The sequence below is a fragment of the Heloderma suspectum genome, chromosome 3, assembly GCF_057233095.1.
Source record: "Heloderma suspectum isolate Gila_16-S chromosome 3, 16-S_ref, whole genome shotgun sequence".
In the NCBI taxonomy this organism is placed as follows: Eukaryota; Metazoa; Chordata; class Lepidosauria; order Squamata; family Helodermatidae; genus Heloderma; species Heloderma suspectum.
This window is the reverse complement of record NC_139460.1, coordinates 52,020,961-52,048,926: the sequence shown is the minus strand read 5'-3', so window position 1 is coordinate 52,048,926 and position 27,966 is coordinate 52,020,961. Positions and strand designations below refer to the sequence as shown.

The following is a 27,966-nucleotide window of genomic DNA, read 5'->3' as shown; positions in this document are numbered from 1 at the left end:
TGACTTTCCACACTTATCATGAGTATTGTGTTTTATCTTTGTGTATATCCCACTATGTTCTGACTGCACCAATGGGCGTGACATAATTTCTGTGTATAGGGCGATTGAAGCTCAGCACACATTCATTATAACCTTTGTAATGAGTACCATTGTGTCACCCCCATTTTTAATTTTTCAGTGTATATTTCATTTATTGCTGTAACAATTTCCAAACTAGGTTTTTTTAATAAAATACAAGTTTGGCTATAATGCTGTAAGGTTAATTTTTTAAAAGACCAGCACGCTTTTCTGGTCATCACCAAAATGCAGGTGGAAAGGTTTATTTTATTTTATTTTAGTTAGCATTATTGTGTTAGCTTTATCATATGCTAAAGTTAATATTATAGCATTATGGTATAACATTTTACCTCCCATTTTTAAAATGAAAAAGAGATACAGCACTAAAACAGCAAAATGTGATATTAATCTTAATGTTAATTTTATATTATTGTGTTATAGTGGTATAACATGATAACACAATGATGCTAATATGAAAATGAATTTAAACACCTTTCTGGTCACCAACATTTTGGCAGTGACCAGAAAGATTATTTAAAAAAAATTAAAATTTATTTATTGAATATTTATATTAAAACATTATGATGTTATAGCACTATACTCTTTTATTTAAAAAATAAAATGTTTTGTTTTCTTACTGGAAAACATTTTAATGATAATTAAAATATTGATTGGGGCAAAGCTGAGGTTATATAATGGAACCCACCACAAAGATTATTATGAATACACGCCCATTTGTGATGTGTTCGCTTTTCCAATACATCACTGCCCACATCAAAACCCTGCCAATTAAAATGATGGAAGAATAATACTAAAGACATCTACACCGATGGAAATTGTGCTCCTCTTCCATTTTTATGAAAAAAGTCAAATTTTCTGCAGTCTAAGAAAAGATGGAAGAAACACAGGAAAAATACAGGAGGATAATGATTGGATTTTGATGTCTTGTGGACGCATCATAAAAAGTGAATGAAGCATGGTGATTCCATATTTAACCCCTGGTGATGAAATAGCCTTTGTTAGAGCTCATGTGAGTACTCCTTAGTGGCAATTGCCCAATAAAATATTCTCTCTCCTCTTCTTGTTTCCCTGCTGTCTTAGACTGCAAGCTTCTTTAGAGCAAAGACTTGTATATATCGCTGTGTAAATCTCTAAGGCTGCAATCCTATGGACACTTTCCTGGGAGCAAGCCCCACTGAATACAATGGAACTTCTGAATAACATGCATAGGATTGCAATATAAGGCACCATGAACACTGATAGTGTAGCATGGTGTGGTGTATGTGTGCACGCGTGCATAGACACACACACCCCCCTTCCATGTGCTCTTGAAAGTCACTCCTGTACATTGTTCTTTTAAATAAAATATTAGGGTGAAGACAGCCATATAGCTGAATCCAGATGAACAGCACAATCCTGTGCATGTCTACTCAGAAGTAATTTCTATTCAGATCAATGCACCTTATTCCCAGGTAGATGTGTGGAGAAATGCAGCCTTAGCTGAACTTAATCCCCATTGAAATTGGGACGGCCAAGTAACTTATAGTCTGTATCTGAATCATCATTCCCTCTGCTTTCAATAGGCAGGCATGAGTGCTGTTGCTTATGTAGCCAAAATGGCACCACCCACACACAAGAGGGAGGTGACAGGTCAGCGGGCTTGTAGGGATCCCACATTCTGCAGAAATACAGAATACAAAAAATATATATTTAGAAAAAAATCCCTGACGGGGAATCCGCAAAACAGCCCTAAACAGAACTAAGTATGCTCATTGGGCGTGGAATGCTGACTGACTTTGGGGGATGAGAGGGGAGGGGAAATGGGATGGCTGCAATTCTAAACAAGGAGCATTTCACACTGCACCATGTTGTTGCAGCTCCCATTTGTAGCATTCTAAAGGCAGTGACAGTGGGTCCTTTGGCAAAGAAAATGTTGCTGTATTTGAGAAACTTCTACTGCTTTGTACTTACATTGTAAAGGAGCAAGTTCAAAGTGCTAATAAATGTGCCATTGTTCTCTCTTACAGATATAGCGGCTGATGACCTAAAATAGATTTAGAAAGCAAAAATTATTGATGGGATCATTTCTGTTGTTCTTACAATTTCATATTTCACTGCTGTTTGTTGTTAAATCAGTTTTTGAGCCTCACAATAAAAAAGTCTTTTTTTTCTTTCTTTTGGTTAAAAACTGCTATAAACAGAAATTTATAGTAGAAGCTCTGACAAAGCCTTGAAGAAATGGCCATTGCTAAAACAATGGATCAGGCAAATAATTAGCAAAGAAGAAAACTGAGAACAACAAAAAGAAAGACTAACTTTCCATGGTGAACAGTAGCTGTTTGTAGAAATAATATTTGCTTGTGCAACATATCCTAATACATTGTTATGCAAAAATAATTCCATTTAAAGTAAAATATGTCTATATGCAACTCTTACTCTGCCATTAACAGGAATTTTGGAAGCAAGTTTCATCATAAAAGCAAACACCAAATCCTTGGAATCACTTTGCCTCATTCTCTCTTCTTTCTTTCTGTCTGTCTGTCTGTCTGTCTGTCTGTCTACCTTTGCTTTGCATTATTCTCCATGTCAATACCCTTTCCTTTGTCATCCTCACTTTCATCCATCTCAGATTTGATGTCGCTTTTATGTACAGAGGAGGAAACAGCAAGCATACATGCATTTGGTTTACGTGGGAATCTAAAGTGTCCACACAGCACATCCAATCCCCTTTCCTCCAAATCCCAGAGCAGCTTCATCATAAGAATAAATAATCATAAAGAATAAATAAAACACAAGGACCTTTTCATGCATCAAGCAACAATAATTTCTTTAAACATAAATGTGATACTCATACTTACGAAGCAAGTTGTGTATTGTTGACTAGGTATTCCAAAGGATAGCTACAACTAAATTTATACAGAAGTCCTGGTAAATAGCTGATGATCGTTGGTGGATCTGGAGTGTCTATATATCCTGAAACATTACCTATCTGGACTGTAGATATATTGCCATATGCATTGATTCCTGGAACGGACGTAACCTATTTGGATAAAGTAAGAAAACAGAAATTACAGACAGGCAAAGCCTATAATGAAAGATAATCTTTAAATTAATGTAGATAGGGATATTAAAGTTTCAAAGCCATCCTTGTATCCAGAGATAAATTCTACGCTGCACCACAGACTCCAACATATGAAGAGCCATGCTGGATGAGACCAAGGGTCCATCTAGTCCAGCATTCTGTTCACACAGTGCCCAACCAGCTGTGTCAACCAGGAACCCACAAGCAGGGCATGAGCATGACAGCACCCTCCCACCCATGTTCCCCAGCAACTGGTGTACATAGGCTCACTGTCTCTGGTACTGGAGGTAGCACATAGCCATCAGGACTCTAATTTTCCCAGCAATTCCACACCATTTCCCTGCTGCCTCCATGTGTTGAAGCTTTTCTTTGCAACCATGAGGGATACAAATGGAAGCAATAGATACCTACAGTTTCGGGCAAAGGCATCACATTCTATTCCTCATTGCATAATCCTGGTCTAATCAATCAACTGCTCAGCCTAAAGCTGAGCTGAATATCCCCAACACACTTTTCAAAAGTTGCAGGGGGGATATATGGTGACTTTGGGGGAAAACATGAATTCTAAGAATGTTCTGGGGTTGTGGTGTTACCTTTAACTACAAGGTAGCTGAGGGTTCTTCCTTCCTTCCTTCTGTCTGTCCATCCTTCCATTACCATAATGAGGGAAACCATTCCCTTGCCCCAAGAACGCCCTTGGGAACAACACTACATCATGACACAATATTGTTCCCAGGGAAACTATGTCCCAGAAATGTGGTAGGGCTGCTTAGAGAGCATCCAAGCCACCACTTAAAGAAGTGGCAAGACTTTTTTTTTTAAAGGAAGGAAGAAAGGAACAAAGATCCCTGGTCACCTAAATTTAAAGACCATCACCATCTGAAGATTTGCAGAATTTGCCCTTCCCCAATGATCAATCCAATTTTCATAGGACATTCCCCCCCCCCGCAAAAAAAAAAAAAAAAAAAAAAAACCTTACAAAATCACTGGACTGAATACTTCAGCACAGCACTATATTAAACCAAATGCCCTCCCTTCCCTGTAAGATGTCTTCATGAGCAGCACTGCAATTGATAACAAGCATGGAAGAGAGGGAAGCTTCATCTATTAGCCTGTACTATCAACTTTCACTCACCCCCTCCCATTTTAACAGGCACTATCCACCAGGCAGGCACATGTCCTCCTATAACTGAAAGAAGATGGGCTCTGTGTATTTTGGGTTAATCTGGAGTTTGCATTGGGGAGAGGATGAATGATTATCATTCTCCTGTTTGATGGCCACACTATGTTTCATGTTAGCCATATCCTTAAATACAATGCTTAGGACTAGGCATGCCTCTTTCTTAACAAGAAGCAGCTGTGGAAAGCTAATTCAGATTGGGAGCTTAGAACAGAGGAGGGGGCTTAACCCTTTTTCCCTCCAGTGTTTTCCCACTCAAAGTCCTTCTCAAACTGTATTTGCCTCCAAAACAGTTAACTTCATGAAGAGTAAGAACATCAGACAAAGAGTTCAGACATCTAGGTCTTGCCAGGATTAGGGGAAACTAGGTAAGAGACAGAGATGTCTACATGCACTCACAGTGGGGTGAACTACAAGACCATTGGGAACTGGCAGAGGGAAATAGGGCAGGGGAGGAATACCACCATCTTGGAGTAAGGAGCTTTGTTGCATCGTTTGCCTTTCAGAGACCGTGAACTGTATGCACCTCCTTAATTAAAATTGTTGGGAAAGTTTCTAGCACACACCCAAAGCCCTGGAAACCATATGTTGAAATGAATGACTAACGTTGGGATTTTATAGACCCCATTATCATATGTAAACAGAAGAATTACTGGCACAGGAAAGTTTACCTGGGGAAATTCAGAGTTTAATTTCAGAGTCTGAAATTGCAACGTGTAACTGTCTTTATGGAATTTTAAAGCAAATAAACAATGAATGTAAATTTTGATAGCTGTTTCCTTTGAAATAACAGGGTTGTATCCAATGGTGGCTTTGCCTTACAGGAGAGTGCTTCTGCTCATGGAAATCAAGGCACCCCATTTTCAAACAACAGAGGTTGTTGCATTGAACTGCACACAACAGTAAATAATCCAAGAACATTAACATTAACAGTTTGATTAATATATCAAGAATAAGCATTTGTTTGCTTAAGAATTTTTATGTCACCCTTTAGTAGGGATGTACAGACTTTGTGAAATACGTTCCATCTGCATTTCATGGATTGTTGGGTGCTTTTCATTTCATCATCCATTCATTGATGGAATCAGATTCTTCCCAATTTCCTGAATTTGTGCAAATTCGCATTTGTGCAAATTTGCACTTGCAAAAATGTGTAAAAAAAACCTGGTCTGCAAGTCTGCAGAATCCACGCAACTCAGGAAAAGCTGGTCCACTGTGGAATCCATGGGTTGGATTCATAGAAATTCAAATCCATTTGATTCTGTTGTGGATTTCTTTGACATCCCTACCCTTCAGTTGTATTCTGGATTTGTTGCTGACAGTGGAAACATAGGTGGCAGGAGTAGCCATGAATGCCTTACCAACTTCAGTTTTATTTATTGTATTTATTTTAAATATTTATGTGCTGCCCTTCAGGGCAGAAGCCCTCCCAAGGTGGCTTACAGCAATAAATTATATAAAAACAGTTAAAATATTAGAAGTGATAAAAACATAAAAACAATAAAAACAACAATAAAAGCCAGTAATAAAACGAGCAACAATGTTAACAGCAGTAACAGCAACAATAGCAGACATATCAAGAGAAGGCCAAGGTAAAATAATATCTTTTCAAGGCCTTCTTAAAAGTCTGCAATGACAGAGAATGGCAGACCTCCGATAGAAGCTTGTTCCAAAGGTGTGGTGCCACTGCAGAGAAGGTATTTCAGCTGCAGCTCTAACTAGAGAAAGCAAAGCAGACCTAGCTTTAGTTATTATTTCCTGCCTAAACCCATATGTGTGAATTTACCACAAGTGTAAAGCCAATACTGAGAAGCAAAACACACCCACAAAAAAGGGGAGGGGAAGAGGTATTGCCTAAGTGACTTAGGAGAGTGGGCATTGCCCAGAACCCCCTTTCTTATTGGCAATGATGGGGAGGGTGGGATGTATTCATATATTTATACATACAAAAGAGTGGTCCCTAACACAGCATCTCAGAAGAAGTGTGGCATAAGAAACATATGACCCCAGAGTGGCCACAAGAAACATATGACCCCAGAGTGGCCACAATCCTCTACAGAGAGTAATGATCAAGAACTGGGTGAGCTGTTAATCAAAATTAAAGCCTTGGAACAACGGAAAGCTGAGAAAATGGCAGCTCCAAGAAAAGGCTGGAGTAGAAGAAAAGGGATCACATTGGATAATGGAGTTAAAAATGTTAGAACTTTGATTGATCTTACACTTTAGATCAAGGCACTCAAGGAACAGGAAGATGGGGTTGTCCCTGGGATGTCCAAATCCAGCCAACCTCCAAGGAACCCTGGCACAGAAACCATTCTTGGAGTGTCCACATGTGAGGGTGAATGAACTGCTGGACTGGGGTCCAATGAGGCTCAGGTTCTCATATTAGCAACAGCTTGGGGGTTCTATGGCACCACTAGGGACCCTGAGATCCAGCTGATTCAACATTCTCTAATCAATAGTTCCTGGGGAATGGGGGCTCGGGGTATAGGTCCAATATGTGCTAAGGCTCTCTCTCTCTCTCTCTCTCTCTCTCTCTCTCTCTGTTAAACCCAGGGCTCACATATAGTTGGTCAACATTGGGTACAAAAGGAGGACCAGCTGGCCCCACAGCATACACACATTTCCAAGCACATAAAAATGGGAGACTTCCCATATGGGGAAAGGTCTTTGCCACTGGGTGATTACCTTATCCCAACCACAAAATAGAAAATAGGGCAAGAATACATTGTTTTCACCCTTCTGTTCCATCATGAGTCCAAAAATAAAGATAATAGGAGTTAGGGAACATGAAAAGATAAGATAAGGGGACAATTGGGAAAACTGGCTGTCAGGCTGTACAATGTATATGGGGGTGATTCTTCAGCTACATGCATGGCAGGGGACAGCAATGCTTAATACCTTTCTATCATTCACAAGGCATTCACAGGATATATGGTGTCAACGTGACTCAGACACGACGAGATATTCAGAATGACGGTATCCCTTAATCCAGCATTGTTATGGGGCACCACTCAGCAGGAATCATGTTTGCTGTGTATGACACCAGCACACAAGATGGCTGGTGATGCTTGAGAGAGTGGACACATGTTATTACACTCCCCTGCAGGTTTAGCCTCTGGCCCTCCTGAAGGTTGTGGGGGGGTAATTCAACTCCACCTACTCTGGGTTTTAAATCTCTGAACCAGTGTTCCCAATGGTCCTGTCAATTTAGGCACAAATACTTTAGAGGAGGGGGGCGGTCTTTTCACAGCATGCTCCAGGGGGAGATTCCACAAAGGTGCCCGGAAAGATCAAGGAATTAGCACACACACAAAAATTAGAGACGGGGTGTTTGCCTTATGGCTGGAAAAATCAAATAGCCCAGTTATAATAGAAATTCTGGGGAAAATATTGATGGATTATCCCAAAAGAGATGCCACAATATATTTCAAAAAAGGATGTTGTTGAGGGATTTAGGGTACAATTTGAAAGTCCAAGAAAGCATAAGATCTCAGGCATTTTAAAATCAGTTGAGGATCTTCAGGACATAGTCTGTTAAAACTGGCCAAAGAGATAAGGAAGGATATGGTCTCTGGCCCCATTTGACATCCCCCACCCTTGCCTAATTGGTAGATATTCTGAAAAGGCACAGGACCAGTTAAGCAACTTGAAGACCCCTGCTACTCTTTCTCTTTATGGTTCTTTGACTTTAAACCACACTTGCACTGGACAGCCCACCAAACAGAGGACACCTTCAAATAGAGGACTGTCCTCAGCCAGATCCTCAAGCTAGAAGACTTTTCTCTGTAAAATAGGACACCTAGCCACCTTAGGGTGGCTTCCTCAGACTGCTCTATCAAGGCCACAAGGCTAGAAGAAATAGGGACAGGACCTCCAATTGAGGCCTGCATGCTCACCCATACAAAACTGCAAGGCCCGGGGGGAGGGGGGAGGTTGAGGTAGGCAGTCCTTCCTCAGCACATTAGTGTGAGGGCCATTAGGGTACACGGGTAGGAGAAAGACTATCCATAGGCCCTGAGCCAGGAGAGCTTGTCCAAAAAGGCTGGAGAAATTGCACAAAATTTCCTCTACCTCAATCCAATAGAATACTTACACTAGAGGGAGAGAGTTCTGGTTACATTAGGTTTTAACCACTGAAGATCTGTAGATAATTAATAAAGTTGCTACTCAATCGACACCCAAAATTCCAGAGTCTCAGTATTTCAGGTGGATACCAAAAAGGAATTTCATATATTCACGGTGCCCAATTCATTGCTGCGCTACATCCAGCATTGGAAAAGGGAACGCTGTAAGCTTGGAAATCTTCAAGGCAACAAGTACAGAATACAGCATATAATCTAGTTGTCTGCTGCAGTAGTTGGTGTCATTTTTTTTTAATGCCAAGAAGCTGACTTTAGAAAAGGATAAGCTACTGGCACCCATAGTTGTACATATCACAGGGTGCAACTAGGTGTTGCTAGAGACATGTGACAGCCACCAAAAAGTCCCACACTACTTCTTCTTTCTCCTCTTCCCATGGTAACATGTACTAAACCAAATGCATGATGTGATACCATCATATTCCAAGTATCCCTCACCATGCTCCATTTCAGTGGATGCCAATTGTGGGGGGAAAGGAAACTCAGAGCACAATGATATGCTGGGTGATACACAATATTGAGAGAGAGAGAGAGAGAGAGAGAGAGAGAGAGAGAAGAGACATGGGGCTGCTTTTTCAACAGCAGCCATTCGTCTCACATAAAGTCTTCTTCCTCCTTTAGAAATGATGACGAGCGCCTCATTATTACAAAAGGTTAGTGTAGTATGAAAAAGCAAGCCTGCCTTTTCCTGCTGCCTCTTTCTTTTACCTTTAGAACTGCAGGCTTCTGAGTTGAGTCAAACTGCATTCAGCCCTGCAAAAGTCAGACTCTTCACAACTGGCTTAGATGAAAAACATCTGCAGCTGTGAGCAGCAGGAGAAGGCAAAGAGGTGGGGTAGAGGAGTGTTGCTTCCAGCTCGATAAATGGCCAAATGGGCCCTTTGCCAGGAGGATAGTAGGTGGGAGAAGGAATGAAACTACAGAGGGCACTACCAAGAGAAGCAGCAGCAACCCATATGCAGAGCTGAAGGAGCAATGAAGGCAGAACAATGAAGCAGAGTTGCCTGTTCAGGGATTCCTCCCTGGTGTAGTCCATTCCCTCTCGAGGTCCAGGTAGGGCTGGACCTCAGGGCTGAAGTCCAGGGCCCTGCAACCCTGGGGGTTCCAAAAAGGGATGTTGAGGATGCCTGACTGGGTCCAGGATTCCATCACACACACACACCCCGGAGTGTGCCTGCCCTCGTTTGCCCCCGCTCACATTCTCCGAGACTCACCCCAACCCATCCGGCAAGTGCCAGCCATTTTGCTCCCTTTTTTTTTTTTTACAAAAAAAGGGAACTTTAAAAAATCTGCATACTTAAATATGTGCAGTTTGGAGCTGGGAAAGCTTAATATGTACAATATTAGATTCATTATGCCTCTAATATTGTTCACATTAGGCTTTCCCATCCCCAAACTGCACATATTTAAATACGCTCATTTTTAAGCTCCCTTTTTCTCATAAAAAAGGGGGGAAACGGTGGGCGCTCGCTGGATGGGCCCAGGGTGAATGCGGGCGACTCATGGGGCTCATGAGGGCTTGAGCGTCAGGGCGAGCGGGGGCGACGCTTCAGCAGCCACCTGGAGAACCTGGGCTGGGGTGGGTTCACACATCCCTACTCCCAAATGACCACCCAGAGAGCAGCAAGTAATGAGGGCAGTGGCAAGGAGGACAGCATCTGGGCTGGCAAACTCAATTTTATTTCTGTAGACATGATGGTGCTGTGATTTAAGTGAGTTTAAAATGTGAAACTGCACATGCTCAGAGTATTTTTAATCAGGGTTGGCAAATGGTTTTGTTTTCTTGCCTCTAACATAGAAGCAGTTACAAAGCATGGAATGGCAAGTGGGGAGCAGGGGAGAGGAAATGTTAAACATGTGCTTCACAACTGTTGTAATACACATGGCTGTCTAAAACAGGGGGGATAAGACCATTAAGTCCAGGGTCTAGAATTCTCTAGCTGCACCACTATCCTGAACACCTCCTTCAAGTCCCGATTACAGACAGAGAGAGTGGGGGATTTCAGTCTAGCCTATTTGGAAAGATGGTGAAGAAAGCATGTCTTCTTTTGTGTGTTACTGTTTCTTTTTTCTTTCCTTTAAGGGGGTAGCATATGCCTCAGTGGGAATTTCCAAGTAGCACCAGAAAGAGTGAAGCGGCTGGGCCAAAGCCGAAAGGACACTCAGCTGTGGATGTGTCTGGTGGTGAAAAGAAAATCTGATTCTGTAAAGAACAATATTGTTTAGGAACCTGGCTGGAATGTAAGATCAATGAATCAAGATAAACTGGAGGTGGTCAAACATGAGATGGCAAGATTGAACATCGACATCTTGGGAATCAGCGAACTAAAATGGACAAGCATGGGCAAATTTAATTCAGGTGACCATCATATCTACTACTGTGGGCAAGAATCCCTTAGAAGAAATGGAGTAGCACTTATAGTCAACAAAAGCGTGGGAAAAGCAGTACTGGGGTACAATCTCAAAAACGATAGAATGATCTCAGTACGAATCCAAGGCAAACCATTCAACATCACAGTAATTCAAGTCTACGCCCCAACCACTGAGGCTGAAGAAGCTGAGGTTGATTGGTTCTATGAAGACCTACAACACCTTCTAGAACTAACACCAAAAAAAGATGTCCTTTTCATCATAGGGGATTGGAATGCTAAAGTAGGAAGTCAAGAAATCACCGGGATAACAGGCAAGCATGGCCTTGGTGTACAAAATGAAGCAGGACAAAGGCTAATAGAGTTTTGCCAAGAGAACACGCTGATCATAGCAAACACGCTTTTCCAACAGCACAAGAGGTGACTCTACACATGGACATCACCAGATGGTCAATATCGAAATCAGATTGATTATGTCCTTTGCAGCCAAAGATGGAGAAGCTCTATACAGTTAGTAAAAACAAGACCTGGAGCTGACTGTGGCTCAGATCATGAGCTGCTTCTTGCAAAATTTCGGCTGAAATTGAAGAACATAGGGAAAACCACTAAAACATTCAGGTATGACCTAAATCATATCCCTTATGAATATACAGTGGAGGTGAGGAATAGATTTCAGGGATTAGACCTGATAGACAGAGTGCCTGAGGAACGATGGACGGAGATCCATATCATTGTTCAGGAGGCAGCAACTCAATCCATCCCAAAGAAAAAGAAATGCAAGAAAGCAAAGTGGCTGTCTGATGAGGCTTTACAAGTAGGTGAGGAAAGAAGGGAAGCAAAAAGCAAGGGAGAAAGGGGAAGATATATCCAACTGAATGCAGATTTTCAGAGAACAGCAAGGAGAGACAAGAAGGCCTTCTTAAATGAACAATGCAAAGAAATCGAGGAAAAGAATGGGAAAGACTAGAGATCTTTTCAAGAAAATCGGAGATCTCAAGGGAACGTTTTGTAAAAAGACGGGCATGATAAAGGACAAAGAAGGCAGGGACCTAACAGAAGCAGAGGAGATTAAGAAGAGGTGGAAAGAATACACAGAAGAACTATACAGGAAAGATCTTAATGTCCCTGATATAGGAGTGCACGAAAGCCACTTACCTGGTCTCGCAGCTTTTCGCGGTGGGGGCTATTTCACGCAATAGCGTTGCCCTTATTTTCGCCGTAGTCTACGTAATCTTTACGTAGACTACAGTGACCAAATAAGGAACGCGAATGGCGGCTCCCTATGGGGGCCGCCATTAGCTGTACGCGCTTTTTTTTTTTTTTTAAGTCACCCGTGATAGGCTACGTGACGATTTACGTAGCCTATCACGGCTGACTTTGCAAATCTAGCTGTGATAGGCTACGTTAATCGTCACGTAGCCTATCACGGGGGTGTTGTTGTCGTTTTTTACTTTTATTGGAATGGCAGCGGCAGCCGGTCGAAAGATCGGCTGCCGCCCCGCCCCTGACGAAGACCCGACGAACCGCCACCGGGACCCGCCGCCGGGAAGGACATTCGGGAAAGGTAAGTCCCGTCCCGGGGGGGGTGCGGGGGGTGGGGAGTGCAGAGAATTTCTCCCCGAAACTTCTTCGGGGGGCCGAACACGTTGGCGCTCGGCCCCTCGAAGTTTCGGGGAGAAATTCTCCGCCAACCCTATCCTGATAGCCATGATAGTATGGTCACTGAACTTGAGCCGAACATCCTAGAGAGTGAAGTCAAGCAGGGATGTCAGAGTATTCCGCCACGGAACTCGGTGAGGCCAAATGCCAGTGCATTCACACCCCCCCCGAAAACTGTCGCGGAACAGCCTGCCACCCCCCCACCCCCCTGCGGCTCCCCCCTGGGACAAGACTTACCTAGGGCGGATGTTCCGGGCGACGGTGGCTCCAGCAGCGGCGGCGGCAGCTGGCCTTCCAACCGGCTGCCGCCGCCACCATTTGCAGTCTTGTCATTTTGTTTTTTTGGTTTTTTTACAGAGACGTCATAGGCTACGTAAAGACTTACATAGTCTATCACATCCTGGTTAAAAAAAAAAAAGCGCGTACGCAAATGGCGGCGGCCTACGACCATTTGCGTACACGTTTTGTTTTTGTTTTTTTTTACCCAGAGCCCACTGCGGCCGGAAATCCGGCTGCAGATGGCTCTGGCCTGGCTGGGCCTGGCCGGCTGCTCCGCAGAGCCACCATGGAGCACAGCCGGCCATCAAGGATTCTGGGGGGGAGGACCAGATCGCCTCCCCCCCATCGAGGATTCCGGGGGGAGGGATGGAACACCTCCCCCACACACCATGAACAGAATCTGCGAAAAGGTAAGTGACTTTCGTACATCCCTAATGTCAAGTGGGCCTTAGGAAGCATTACTAACAACAAAGCTAGCGGAGATGACAATATTCCAGCTTGCTAAAGTGTGGACTGGGAGTCAGGAGACCTGGGTTCTAGTCACTACTCAGCCATGGAAGCTCACTGGGTGACTTTGGGTCAATCACAGACTCTCAGCCCAACCTACCTCACAGGGTTGTTGTTGTGAGGACAAAATGGAGAGGAGGAAGATTATGTACGCCGCCTTGGGCTCCTTAAATGAGGAAAAAAGGCAGGAAATAAATAAATAAATAAATGACAGTATTCCAGCTGAGCCATTTAAAATCCTAAAAGATGATGCTGTTAAAGTGCTGCACTCAATATGCCAACAAATTTGGAACACTCAGCAGTGGCCACAAGACTGGAAAAGGTCAGTTTACATTCCAATTCCAAAGAAGGGCAATGCCAAAGAGTGTTCAAACTACCGTACAATTGCACTCATTTCACATGCCAGCAAAGTTATGCTCAAAATCCTACAAGCTAGGCTTCAGCAATATGTGAACTGAGTACTACTGGAAGTACAAGCTGGGTTTTGAAGAGGTAGAGGAACTAGAGATCAAATCGCCAACATTCGCTGCATCATGGAGAAAACGAGAGAATTCCAGAAAAACATCGATTTCTTCTTCATTGACTACGCTAAAGCCTTTGATTGTGTAGATCACAACAAACTGTAGCAAATTCTGAAAGAGATGGGAGTACCAGACCACCTTACCTGTCTCCTGAGAAACGTGTATATTGTCGTCCTGCTTATTTAACTTATATGCAGAGTACATCATGAGAAACGCCAGGTTGGATGAATCACAGGTCAGAATTAAGATTGCCAGGAGAATTAGCAACAACCTCAGATATGCAGACAATACCACACTAATGGCAGAAAGTGAAGAGGATCTAAAGAGCCTTTTGTTGAGAGTGAAAGTGGAGAGTAAGGGTGTACGAAACCCCGCTTACCTGGCTCTGCCGAGTTCCGCAGGTGGGGGGAGGCAATCTGTTCCTCCCCCCCCGGAATCCTGCCTGGCCAGCTCCACTCCATGGCCAGGCCATGGAACCACCGGCCAGGCCAACCCGCAGCGGGGCCTCCAGCCACTGCCAGGCTGATGCGGACGCAAATGGCGTCCTGTGATAGGCTACGTAAATATTTACATAGCCTATCACAGCTAAAACGGGAATGCAAATGGCGTAGGGGACGCCATTTGTATCCCTGCTTTAGCCGTGATAGGCTACGTAAATATATACGTAGCCTATCATGGGGCCGGCATAGGGACGCAAATGGCGGCCACTACGATTGCCACCATTTGCGGCCGCAGCAGCCCAGCAGCAGCCGGAGCCGCCTCTGGAGCCAAAGCTGCAGCTGGAGCCACAGCCAGGTAGGCTCCATTTCGCGAGGCTTTCTTGAGGTGGAGGGGTGGGGGATCCATTCTGCCACGGATTTTGAGGGCCGAATGTGCTGGCATTTGGCCTCACCGAGATCCATGGCAGAATTCTCCGCCATGCCTAGTGGAGAGTGCAAAAGCTGGTCTGAAACTCAACATTAAAAAAACGAAGATCATGGCATCTGGCCCCATCACTTCCTGGCATATAGAAGGGGAAGAAATGGAAGCAGTGACAGATTTTATTTTCTTGGGCTCCAAGATCACCGCAGATGGTGACTGTAGCCATGAAATTAAAAGATGCTTGCTCCTTGGGAGGAAAGCTATGGCAAACCTAGACAGCATAGTAAGAAGCAGAGACATCACCTTGCCGACAAAGGTCCTTATAATCAAAGCTATGGTTTTCCCAGTAGCAACGTATGGCTTTGAGAGCTGGACTATAAGGAAGGCTGAGCGCCAAAGAATTGATGCTTTCGAACTGTGGTGCTGGAGAAGACTCTTACGAGTCCCCTGGACTGCAAGGAGGTCAAATCAGTCCAGCCTAAAGGAAATCAACCCTGAGTGCTCATTGGAAGGACAGATACTGAAGCTGAAGCTCAAATATTTTGGCCACCTAACACAAAGAGAAAACTCTCTGGGAAAGACCCTGATGCTGGGAAAGATTGAAGGCAAAAGGAGAAGGGGACGGCAGAGGATGAGATGGCTACTAGACAGCATCACCAATGCAATGAATATGAACTTGAGCACACTCCAGGAGAGAGCGGGGGACAGGAAGGCCTGGTGTGCTATGGTCCATGGGGTCACGAAGAGTTGGACACAACTTAACGACTGAACAACAACAATATGCCTCAGTGCTGTTAAAGTGTCTTATCACTTACTTATAAATACACTGAAAGCAAAGTACTTTGCTATGTTCATTCTCTCTCTCTCTCTCTCTCTCTCTGGGCCTATTCACACAAGCAGAGGGAGAGGGTGGTTAGGGTAACTATGGAGGAGATGTTAGCATAGCCACGACATGTGCGCCCATCACAAGACCAGGAACCATGTGGTGCTGCATGGTTCTGCTACACACACACACACCCCATAGTTACCTGGCCATCTTTCCAGTGTGGTTACGGAGCATTCTGTCGTCGTCTACAGTGCGAATGGGCACCTGCCGGCTGCTTCAGCATCCAAAATGGCCACACAACTATAGAAAAGTCTGCACCAGCCAGAGCATCGCCCACAATGGCAGATGGTCTAGATGGCAGACTATGGTTGCAGCCTGGAAGTTCTCTGGAGCCCGTTTTAACCACCAAAGAGTCTGCCAGATGACACGGTAAGCCAGCCTGGGGCCCTTAACCCTTTTGCGGTGGGGTGATTAGCAGGGGTGGCTTACTACCCACAGAGAACATTTTCTCCCCCCCCCCCATGACATGCTAAGCCATCGAAATTAACCCAAAAAAGCCCAACCATCATAGCTTAGCATTACACATGAACAGGCCTCTCTCTCTCTCTCTCTGTGGGACAGGCAGAGTTCCTAGCACAAAACTTGTAGCAGTTATAGTAAACATACTGGCATATTTACAACCTGATCCTAAACATGTTTACTCAGAAGTAACTCTCATTGGCTCAGGAACTTACGTTCCTAGCAAGTATGCTTAGCATTGCAGTAATTTATCAACATTCAAAATGACGTTCTTTCTTAAACTAAAAGCATTCATATTTTTAAATCATACACCTCCATTGTGCAGTATGTGGCATTTCACACAATATCAGTTGTTTTACAGCTATGTGAAGCCTCGAAAGAATTTTATCTTACCATCAAAGAGTTTCCACAGGTTTCCAAAGTGCTGAGATTGATGATGAATATGACCACTGCAGGAAATGTGTTGTTGTTTATAAATCCTCTGCAGTGGGAGTCCCCGTGTTTCCCATTTAATGCCAAATCAGTTTCAGAATAACCAGAAAAAAGGACAGTGCAAAAATTAATCTTCATAGTAATTGCCTGTACTCCACAGTAGACACTGATATCTCTTTCTGCTGCAACACAAAGAGGGAGAACAGATTGAAAAGATTGCAGTTATTTGTTTGTTTATGTTTGAACTGCAAGAATAAACTTAATACAAAAACAATTTACAAACACAAACAAATCAATACAATACCACATAGAAACCAAATTAAGAATGACAATAGTTCACACTTAAACAAATGGATCTCCTTTGACAGAGTTTCATAAGTTGGGGCCACAACTGAAAAGGCTGTGCTCTGCACCCTAAATGACCTCACCATTTTAAGGGAAAGAACCTAAAGCAGAGTAAACCTTAACTGAGGAGCACCATGTGGAGAATATGTCCCTTCATAGATGTTACAATAGCAATGAGATAAAAATGATACACCTTACCCAACCTGCCTTGTGGCTTTGTCCATGCTTTACCAGTTTCGTACACCCTTCAGTTGGTGGGCAAGAACACACATACTTTCCGACTCATGCCCCATTCTAAAGATCCATGCATTTAAGGCAGCATTATATGAATAAAGGTTATAGAACTGTAATAAAATACCTGACTTCACTAAATTGTGCATTTAAAGGTTTCAAACAACCTCAAATGATGCAGGATATAAACTGAGACAATGTTGCAAGAGATCATAATGCAGTTTTTACACAAAAATCTGCCTTTAAAAACAATATTTGATGGTGGACCACATTTTGCTCAGCATATAATGCACAATTTAGATGAATAAGCATTCAGAGCACCTAATCCATTTGGTTCTGAAAGTGTGCATACTACATAGCAGCTACTAATAGGAATTTAAAGTTTCAGTCAGCATGATCAAATAGGCTAAAGGCGATGGAAAGCTCTCTGGTAACATCACCTTGGAGGAACAACAACAATGGTAAGCACAGTATCAGGGACTTTTACTGAAGAACGTAATAAAAAAACAAATCAGCAAATGCCATAAAACCGTGGTATCCATGGTACCCCCATATTCATACCTTCATTGTGACCATATTTACTTGGGAGTACATCCCAGTGATTATACCTGAATTTACTTCTACAAAGTGCACTTAGCTGCTGCAGGAAAATACAACTGAAAGTATCAGGAGGATACTCAGGGTTCCTTAATTTAGGAAGAAGATGCGCCTGGGAGGATATGACATTTCTAAAATCATCGGGTAGGATCCAACTGTGCCCCAGCACCAGCACTGCTGTTGGGCTAGTGTAAACCAATTCCTCCATGACATATCTAGCATTTGCTAGGGCAACGGCAAAATGCCATTTTCCCCCATTGCTGTCAGGAGGTCGCCCCTGCTGCTTTCTGAGATCCTCAGGTAGCCAGAATCAACACGCAGACAATAGGGCTCTTTTCCAAGGCTTTATTTCCATTCAACCTAATGACGCTTACAGATGCTAATTGCTTGATCCTATGAGTGAGACTTAAGAGAGCTGCCTACTCAGGGGTTCTAGCCTTAGGAATCAGTTGATCTCCATTTGGAGGGGAAGGCGGGAAACCTCTGAACTTATGGGCTAGGAGGAGGGAGTCCACCCCTTTCCCGTGGAGCATCGGGGCGCCACTGTTGCGCCTCCTCTCAGCGCCTGCTATCTCCTGCTTGATGCTGCACCAGCGCCTAGTGACCAGAAACTGCTGTTGCACCTCCCTCTCCCTGCCAGGGTCACTATCACTCTCAGGAATGTGTACCGGGAGGGGCTCTCCCCCTGGCTGCGCCTCTGAACAGCGCACGAGTTCCTCTCCCGTGGTTTCTATCTTTTCCTCAGAATCAGAACTGCTTTGGGGTTCTCTGGGCTCCGATCCAACCCTGACAATTGCCCTGGCAAGGGCCAGTTACATTGCGCAAGCATTGGTTTACACTAGCACAGCGCCATGAGCGCTCCTGCTGTGTCAACAGTTGGATCCCACCCATTAGTGTTATGGAGAGACTGAATACTTAAAAACTTTAAAGCATGGCACCACTTCATGTATATAATTACATATCTCAATAATACAACATGGAGACCAATGATGGTTCCCTTCTAAAAACAGGCCTAAGAACATGGTGCTGCTTCTCAGACTCTCAGCCGGGGCCAGCTTCACCCATAGCTGAGGAGAGGACTGCTGGGTAGCTCCTTTGTCCAGTCCACTCAATGATTTGCCCATTCTCTAGTTCAGTTTCATGGAACGTCTCCTTTGTAAAAGTTAACAACGTTGTGGCCCGAGTTCAATCCAGGTATGTGTGTCTTACCGCTTATTCCAGATATGGACACAAATCAAGGGGGCTCACACAGGGGAGGCACTCTGTTTGTATTTCCACTTTCGTTGGGGCAAAGGGTTATGCCCATACTGGCACCAAGAGTTCCAGATATTCTATTGATTGGGCACAACATTCAGCGTTCAGCCATTTCTCATATAGATTTTGCTTCACATGCGGACCAAGTCTCTTGACTTTGACCCATTTAACAGGTGAGATAACACTGAATTGCAGGTTGCTTTGGTAACCTTAGAGTTTCCAAGCAATTTGTCATGTGGTACAGATGGCTTCCAGTAAGAAGATAAAACATTAATGCCCTATCAAGCATGCAGAGTTATCTTGACAGTTCTCTGTGATACCACCATTGTTCACAGGTGTACAATTAATGAATAACAAGGGTTTGAACCAATGTTTTTCAAATATGTATTTTCACTACAGTATGATAAAAAAAGAAGTTTCACGGGCTTTCCTCCCCCCCCCCCCTCCCCCAAGACTTTAAAAGCAAGGCTGGAGCTGCAGCTTGAGAGAACTGCTTCCAGGGAAGGCACTGTTCCACCCAAGGCGTTTTTTTCCTCATCTGCACTGCCCATCCCCCTGCCTGGGAAACCTTATAAAGAGGCCTGGATTACTCCAGCTCTACTCTGGCATTTCTGCTGATGGGTTTTTGCTTTTGGATATGTAGGAGGTGTGTTCGGGCTGCAGGGTTTTTAGCTGTTTTAAACAGCTGTTGTGATATTTCTGCTTTAAACTTGTATTTAGTGTATTGTTTGAATATTGTATTTGTATATTTTTGTGAGCCGCTTTGGGGGCCTTTTGGCTGAAAGGCGGCATAGAAATAAAGTATAACATAACACCACACACACCGAGGAGGAGGAGGAGGAGGCGGCGGCAGTGAAGGAAACAGTGGATGGAAAGATGTTGTATAGAAAACTTGGAGATATTTATGGCTCCAGTCATAAACAGAATGCATCATAATCAAGTGCAAGCCATAGCAACTTTCAGCCCCTGTAAGATGGGGTAAATATTGTTGAACATAGTGGAGCTTTCGTTAATTCTTCACACTTCGTAATTATTCTTTGTGCTCCACTGCATGGATCATTAATTTAAATAATGGAGAATTTATTATATCTTCTTAATGATTTAGTGCTCTTAAAGTGCTGGAAAAGTGTTAGTTATTGCCACTAAGACTGCCAGGATGAATTGTTATGCTATATTTTCGACAACATGAGGTAACTAGAATGTCTAATGCAAATGTACTACTATTTCTACATGTTACAAGGAATGGCAATTGTCTCTACATCAGCTTAATGATGGTTTTTAGGGAGGGGATACTATATCAGTCCAAGAATCCATTCTTACAATAGGATAAGAACAGGAACAACAACTCAGAGGCACAGCACATACGTATTTTCATGCAGAAGCTCCTAGGCACATTCTGTGGCACCTCCAGTTCAAAGGGTAAGGTAGCAATAGGACTGGGAAAGAGGACCTGGAGAGCCACTGCCGGTCAGAGAGTAGACACTTCTAGCTAAACTGGCAAATGGTCTAATACAGCCTAGGCAGCTTCCAGTGTTCTTATGTAATCACTGTATTTAATTGCAAGCACACATGTCCCAGTACAATGAATTGCAATATTAGCTCTGTAAACACATTTGATCTATGTACACATGGTGATGAGGATCAGGATTGTGCCCATTTGCCCTGCCCCCAACGTCCATGCATTCAGGGTGCCATCGGGCCAGAAGCCCATGTGTCCGCATCTCAAAGTGCATAGGTCCTGTATACATAATGTGTATTCTTCATTTTTGCAGAGCACTAATTACATTACTAGTATCATATCACACTGGAGTGTATGATCTGTATCCTGCAGACAGGATCTCAAATGCATGGGAGTCAGGGGCAGGACCAGCAGGCCCAATCCCAATCCCCCCTCTACACATACATTCTCTATACAGTTTGATGATGAGCACAGGGCTATTCAGTTTAAGTTATAATTTTCACAAGATACGTAGCATGAGTGTCATAATAACATAAGAGCTATGGTGGACCAGAGACCTATCTAGTCCAGCAACCTGTTCCCACAGCAGCCACCCAGATGGCTATGGGAAACCCCTAAGCAGGACATATAGCACCCCCCACTCCTGTTCCCCAGCAGCTGGTTAAATGTTTGCTCTGAGTTTTAACATTTTGTTGTCATTTTATTTGTTGTTACTTTTGCTTATTTGTTTTATTAGCTGTTTTAAAGCAGTTGATTTCAATTTGTAAGACACCTTGAAAATCTTTTTTTTTAACAAGGTGGGTTTCAAACAACCTTACATGAAGAAAATAATCTTGTATGGCTAAAAAACAGAAAATATTTTTTGCAAGATATGGTGGGTTGCCATCCTACTTTGTGAGAAATCTTTCTCGAGACCATTTTATTTATCACATGAATATTAAGTGGAATATTTCATAGTGATTTTTACCACAAAAAGGCAGCCTTCCCAACCTGGTGCCCTCCAGAGGTGCTGAACTTCAACTCCCAGCTTCCCTAGCCAGCATGGAAGAAGGCTTGGAAAAGCATCTCCTGGAATATTATGATCTAAGGCAGCTTTCCTCAATCTGCACCAGGGGAGGTTGGGGAAAAGAGGGAATGTTTCCAAATGTAGTGGACTCCAACTCCTGGCTGGGGATACTGGGAATTGTAGTCCAACACAGCTGGAGGGCTTCAGCTTGTTGAAAGGCTGATATAAGGGGAAGAACTATTTAGGCTGGGAGAATATCAAGATGAATCCCAGTTGAGGGAATATGGTTCAAGAGACTGGAAGCTTGGAAGACAGATTGTTGAGGGACAAAAAGCTGATGGGAGGACCCGCCTCACAGGCCCATAGTACTGCAGTCACAGGATGGGATACATCCTGTGGGAAGGGTTGCAGAGAGGTGAAGGCTGAATTTCACAGATTCAATCAAAGTAGCCAACCGAAACTTCAACTCCTGCTCTACAGTTGTGTACATAAATAACCCAGAGGTTGCCTAATGCCGTTTTCCTCTTCTCTGATCTTCATAATTCAAAGGTTACAGCCATATGGAAGGGATAGTCCATAAGTGTTTGGAAATCCCCAAGCACACTGAGTGCCACTATTGCTAATTTGATGATAAAAATTTAATCACCAGTATTATTATCCCTTTTTATTGAATCAATAAAGTTGCAGGAGCACGTTTGAGCTATATTTTTGTGATTCATTAAATCACCAGCAGAAATGTTAAGTGAAGTCTAGAATCAGCATTCTTTTTACCGTCTTGGGTGCATAATCCAGAATGTAACCCATGGTGGCAAACAAGTTGCTGGGGTTGACAATTAGCATAACCACCAATTCCCTCCAAAATAAAGATGTGGAATTACCCCTAGGTAATAAATGCTATTTTTGGAAGACGGTTTCAGAACAGAAGCAACCTTGAAGGCCAATAAAAATAAGCATGAAAAAAGTGCACCAAAAAAAGTATATCTCCAGGCACTCAGGCAGTGGTATCCAATGTAAATTATGCTGCACTAGCATAAACTATTCTAGCACAATCCCAATAGTGTTAACTGGTGTGCCGATCTCCCTGGGAAATCAGCATGCCAGATAACACTATTGGCATTGTGCTCAAGTAGTTTACACTAGCACAATGTAATTACATTGGCTTTTGCGCCCCGTTGGAAATTACCCACTGTGTTGAATTTTTAAGTGGATAATGTGCCCTTAAAATTATCACAACAATAATGTCCAGTGACCAGTTCTATATTTAATCACAGAGCTGGTGTCAGGGTATCTAATATCTGTGGTATATGTTTAAAACAAAACAGTCATAAATCAATGCCAGAACCAAAACTGCTACTATTAGTGGATGTAATTATATACACAATGCAAAATTGTGTGTAACCTTCACAAATATTCACATTTTATTTATTGAAGTAAATGTAAGTAGCTCTGACTAGAGCATGCACATATATGGCATGGGGAAAAAAGCTTTCACCTGACATAGCCTACTTCTCCATGGAGATCCTTTTTATACACTCAGCAAAATCTTTAACTTCTAGCATGCACACGCAACATAGAATCATAGAATAGTAGAATAGTAGGGTTGGAAGGGGCCTACAAGGCCATCGAGTCCAACCCCCTGCTCAATGCAGGAATCCAAGTCAGAGCATCCCTGACAAATGGCTGTCCAGCCTCGTCTTGAAGGCCTCCAGTGTGGGAGAGCCCACCACCTCCCCAGGTAATTGGTTCCATTGTTGTATTGCTCTTACAGTCAGGAAGTTTTTCCTGATGTTCAGCCGGAATCTGGCTTCCTGTAACTTGAGCCCATTATTCCGTGTCCTGCACTCTGGGATGATCAAGAAGAGATCCTGGCCTTCTTCTCTGTGACAACCTTTCAAGTACTTGAAGAGTGCTATCAGATCTCCCCTCAGTCTTCTCTTCTCAAGGCTAAACATGCCCAGTTCTTTCAGTCTCTCTTCATAGGGCTTTGTTTCCAGTCCCCTGATCATCTTTGTTGCCCTCCTCTGAACCCTCTCCAGTTTGTCTGCATCCTTCTTAAAGTGTGGTGCCCAGAACTGGACACAGTACTCCAGATGAGGCCTAACCAGTGCTGAGTAGAGGGGAACAATCTCAACAGAGGGGAACATTCTCAATAAACATCTTAAAAAGCATGTGAAAATGTTGTATTTCTAATTGTGCTTTATAACTGATTCACAGACATACCCTCTCTCTTTCTGCTACCACTTCTAGAAATAGCAAATGAGTAATATTTATTACAAAAGAAAATAAGGTTCTACATGGTTAGGGGATTAAATGTTAACTTCTGAGGTGCAAGCCATAAATGTGAGAAAAGTTGCACATGTTTCCAGGGGCAGCTAGGAATGTACCGTACCTGTGAATTTACTGGGTGGGTGGGTGTAAAGGCAGAAGAAAAGAAAGAGAAAACATCTGTCACTCTATAAGAGTCAATAGATATTATATATAGGTAAGGATACAGCCAAAATTAAGCACATTTAAGTCCCATTGATTTAATTAAGCAAGACAAGCAATGGAACTTACAGGTGTTTTACTCTGACTAGATAGTGTCCATAATTTCAAATACTTGTGGATAGTATCCAATTGGACACTAGCAGTACATAAATTATGTTGCGCTAGCATAAGGGACCTCTAGCACAACACCAATAGCATTAGCTACCATGAAATGTTTTCTAGAGAATCCCATTATGCCAAATTATGCTACTGGCATTGCTCTAGAGGTCCCTTGTGCCCACACAATGTAATTTATATCAGCACTAGTGTCTGATTGGATACTGCCCTTTATTTAATGTGGATCAAGTATACATATTCTTTTCCAACACTGTAAATACACTCACTATCTTTAATATATTAGTAACAAGTAATGCCTGTCATTATGATGGGTCAAACAGGGCTGGTATAAAGGGGATTAGACAAGTTCATTGTGCATCAGGCTATTGATGGCTACTACATCATGATGGCTATATAGTACCTCCAGGATCAGAGATAGAATGACTACCAATTGCTGGGGGTTTGTTACCCTCACATTCTGCTGGTGGGCTTCCCAAAGCATCTGGTTGGCCACTGGGAGAAACAAAACACTGGACTAGAGAGTCCTTTGGTGAGATCCAGCAGGGCCCTCCCTGTACTTCAAAGGCATGTGTGTGTGTGCAGAGTACAAATAAATACTGCAATCCCCAGCAGAGTTCCTGTCAGTGGAGGGGGCTTGGCATCCAGTATCATAGGAGTGAATCCTATCATTACCTTAAATCAGAGGGATGGACTCAAATGATGTAAATGGGAGTGAAGTCCCAATTGGGACCTTTGTCCCTTCCAGTTTCTTGGAAGGAAGCACATTTTTCTCCTCAACCAAAGGAGTTCTCTTATTTTATTGAAAACTTTCCTATCCCTCCATTCTACATAATTGTTCAAGGCAACATACCAAATAAACAAACTCCAATAAAATCCAATAAAACATATTCTCAATAGCATCAGGGAAACTAGCAGCAGAAAAATTAATGAAATCTGCAGCATTCAGGAAAAGGCTAGGGAGAACAGAATAGGCTTTGCTTGGCTGCAAAAGGACAAAAGTGACAATGTCAATAAGAACTCTCAGGAGAGGGCATTCAAAAGATGGAGCACCACCACTGAAAAGAAAAAGCCCTATCGCCAGTTGCCACTCACCTAAATCTCTGAAGGTGGGTGGGAGCAGGGCAGCCCTACTACTGGACAAAGTGAGGCAATCACTTATGCAGCACTTCCTCCTGGGGGCAGGAAAGTGGTCTACCCTGACCCCCCAAAGCTAGCCAACCATCCTCAGGTTTAAAGTGTTGAAGTAAGATTCAATTGAAAATCTGGTTGGCTTTTGTATGTAGAAGGGGGGAGGGGACAGAGTGCCATCTTTCCTTCGCCTCAGGCAGAACATTTTCTTGGGCCAAACACAGGGTCCCCAGAACAGGGCCACCAATGATGAAAGGAAATCCTTCTTCTCACCGCACATAGTTAAACTATGGAATTTATTACCACAAGATGTAGTGATGGCCATCAATTTTGATAGCTTTAAAAGGAAAATGGACAAATTCCAGGAGGAAAAGGCTACCAATGGCTACTAGTCCTATGGCTTCATGCGGCCTCCAGTATCAGAACAGTATGCCTATGTACACCATTTGCTGGGGAACATGGGCAGGAGGGTGCTGTTGCACTCATGTCCTGCTTGCGGGTTTCCCTGGGCAGCTGGTTGGCCACTGTGTGAACAGAATGCTGGACTAGATGGACCTTGGTCTGATCCAGCAGGGCTCTTTTTATGTTCTTATGATGGCCTGAATGACTAGACAGGTTCTTCTGGGAGAATATGATACTTCAAATACCCTATTTCCAAGCCATTTAAAGATAACCCAGCACTTTGAATTGTGCTTAGAGAAACATGTTGGGAATCAGTACAGATTTTTTTTTAATATACATCAAGTATGGTAACAACCTCACTGCTGTATATTGGACCAGCTGAAGTTTCTGTACACTTTTTAAAGGCAGCCTCATGTGCAATGCATCACAATAGTGTTGATACAGGAACACATGGCAAGATCAGCCTCATCCAGGCAAGGATGCAACTGGTGCAGCAACCACAGCTGCCAACTGCAGGCCATTTACTTTTACTCATAGAGCTCAGTGGGAGCCACCGATGATCAAACATGCTCCTCTCTACAGAGATCCACCCCACCGCATATATAATCTGTCACCAGTTTATATTTCTTGCTTGATAAAAGCCCTGCTCAGGTGTTCTTAATGTGGGTAGACTCTACACGCAAGGAACAAGAGCGGGGTTGAGCATGATAACACTGCCTCCTCTGTCCCCATGCTTATCACTGTCCACGTGTTGAGGATGGCTGTCTGCAGCATCTCTAACCATGGAAATTCTATGCACAATTTAGAATCCAGATTTCCCAGGGTTCTAAACTGCTCAGAGAGCCTCCTTGGAGAAAGGCTTCCCATGGCATGTGTGTTGGGTAACAAGGAGGATAATGAGACGGGTAATTGAGGGGGTGGAGCTAGCATGCTCATCCCCAGTCTGCCCACACTACCAGGAAGTACAGGAAATATTCTTCAGGAAGCAATTCCACATAGCACTACATTCTACTGCAATGCTATTCTCTATATTCAGTCAAGAAATGAAAGTTGGTTTCACTTCACCATCATTTCACCATAGTCCAAATCAGCAAAATAGACTAGAAGGAACAATATCATTTAATGTCAAGTTCTTTGGCCAAAACAAAATGTATCCCACAAGGCAGCCAAACTGAGAACTTCTCTCACATATCCCACCCTTTATTTTTTTTATTTATTTATTGCATTTGTACCCAGCCTTTTTTCCTCTTGCAAGGAACCCAAGGTGGCTTACATTATCCTCCTCCTCTCCATTTTATCCTCACAACAACAACCCTGTGAGGTGGGTTGGGCTGAGAGTCTGTGGCTGGCCCAAAGTCACCCAGTGAGCTTCCATGGCCGAGTGGGGACTAGAACCCGGATCTCCCAGCTCTCAGTCCAACACTCTAGCCACTACACTACGCTGGCTCTCTATGAAATTAATCTCTTTATGAAATTAAGCTCTCCTGGTGCCTACGTTGTACTCTTTCTGGCACCAGGTGAAGACCTTCTGATTTTCCCAGCCATTTTAGTCTTTCAGTTTCTGTTGTTTTAAATCTGTATTTTCAGTCTTTGCATTGCTACTAGGTTTTATGTTGTTTTTGTTTTTCTTTCCTTGTATACTGTAGTTTTGAACTTTTATATTGTATCATGTTGTATTTTATTGTTTAAATTGTTGTGAACAGCCCAGAGAGCTTCTGCTTTGGGGTGGTAGAAATGTAATAAATAAATAAACTTGTGGGCAATCAAGCAGAATGCAGCCCACCAGCCATGTATCATACTACCATTCTTTGTTTTTGCAATCCCAGGCTGGCTGAGGAGTTTTGAACGGTTGGCTTGGTGGCTCACAAATTGTAAAGGCTGCCTTTAGAGAGGAAGCATATAGGGATCAAATACCATGCTCGTGGCTCTGTCAATCACTCCTAGCTTTATAATATTTTGACGGGCATCAATACGACATCTTAAGTAATAGCCATTGATGGCCTTAACTTTCACAAATTTGTTACAGAGCTGCTAAAGGCCAAAGTAGAAATGACAACATTTATGCAATTAGCAATTGCATTAATGGTTTCATAAAGAATAAATAAGCAGGCATGAGTGGTCTGACCCATATTGGAACCCTGGTGAGAGGTAGGGGCGGCTTTTTGACTTGCTGCAGTCCCAATCCATAGTGCGGGGTGGGGGGTGCCTGCCATTGACTAAAAAAAAATCCCTTTCATGCATTTGGTAATCGTGTGTGTACTTTAGCCCTAAGGAAAGATCTTCCTAGACCACTAGAAAGAAAGAAAAAATCATTTGAAAATATCACCAGCAATAATCGTGTCCATTTTTACAAAGTAAAAAATCTGAGCAAACTTTCTACAAATAATGAAACAATGCACTCAATTCACCTTTAACATGAGAAAGTGAAACTCTGCTGTTATTCATTGGAGCTGCACCTGCGTCTAGCAGGGCTGGTAGTCTTGTGCTACTTCAGAGGAAGTTCTCT

The 27,966-nt window shown here is 43.1% G+C and overlaps 1 protein-coding gene and 1 long non-coding RNA gene across 2 annotated transcripts in view; both read right to left on the bottom strand.

The window, feature by feature from the left end:
* LOC146349682 (uncharacterized) overlaps positions 1–27,966 on the bottom strand; it is a 455,574-nt gene that overhangs the window by 44,673 nt on the left and 382,935 nt on the right. The gene's annotated exons all lie outside the window — the stretch shown is intronic.
* Positions 1–27,966, bottom strand: part of ZPLD1 (zona pellucida like domain containing 1) — a 46,083-nt gene that overhangs the window by 17,872 nt on the left and 245 nt on the right. The window contains exons 2-4 of the mRNA XM_084841686.1: positions 16,396–16,616; positions 2,916–3,097; positions 2,029–2,101 (exon numbers count right to left, since the gene is read on the bottom strand). Coding sequence (XP_084697812.1) covers positions 2,029–2,101; positions 2,916–3,097; positions 16,396–16,616 — 476 coding nt within the window. The remainder of the gene's footprint in view (positions 1–2,028; positions 2,102–2,915; positions 3,098–16,395; positions 16,617–27,966) is intronic.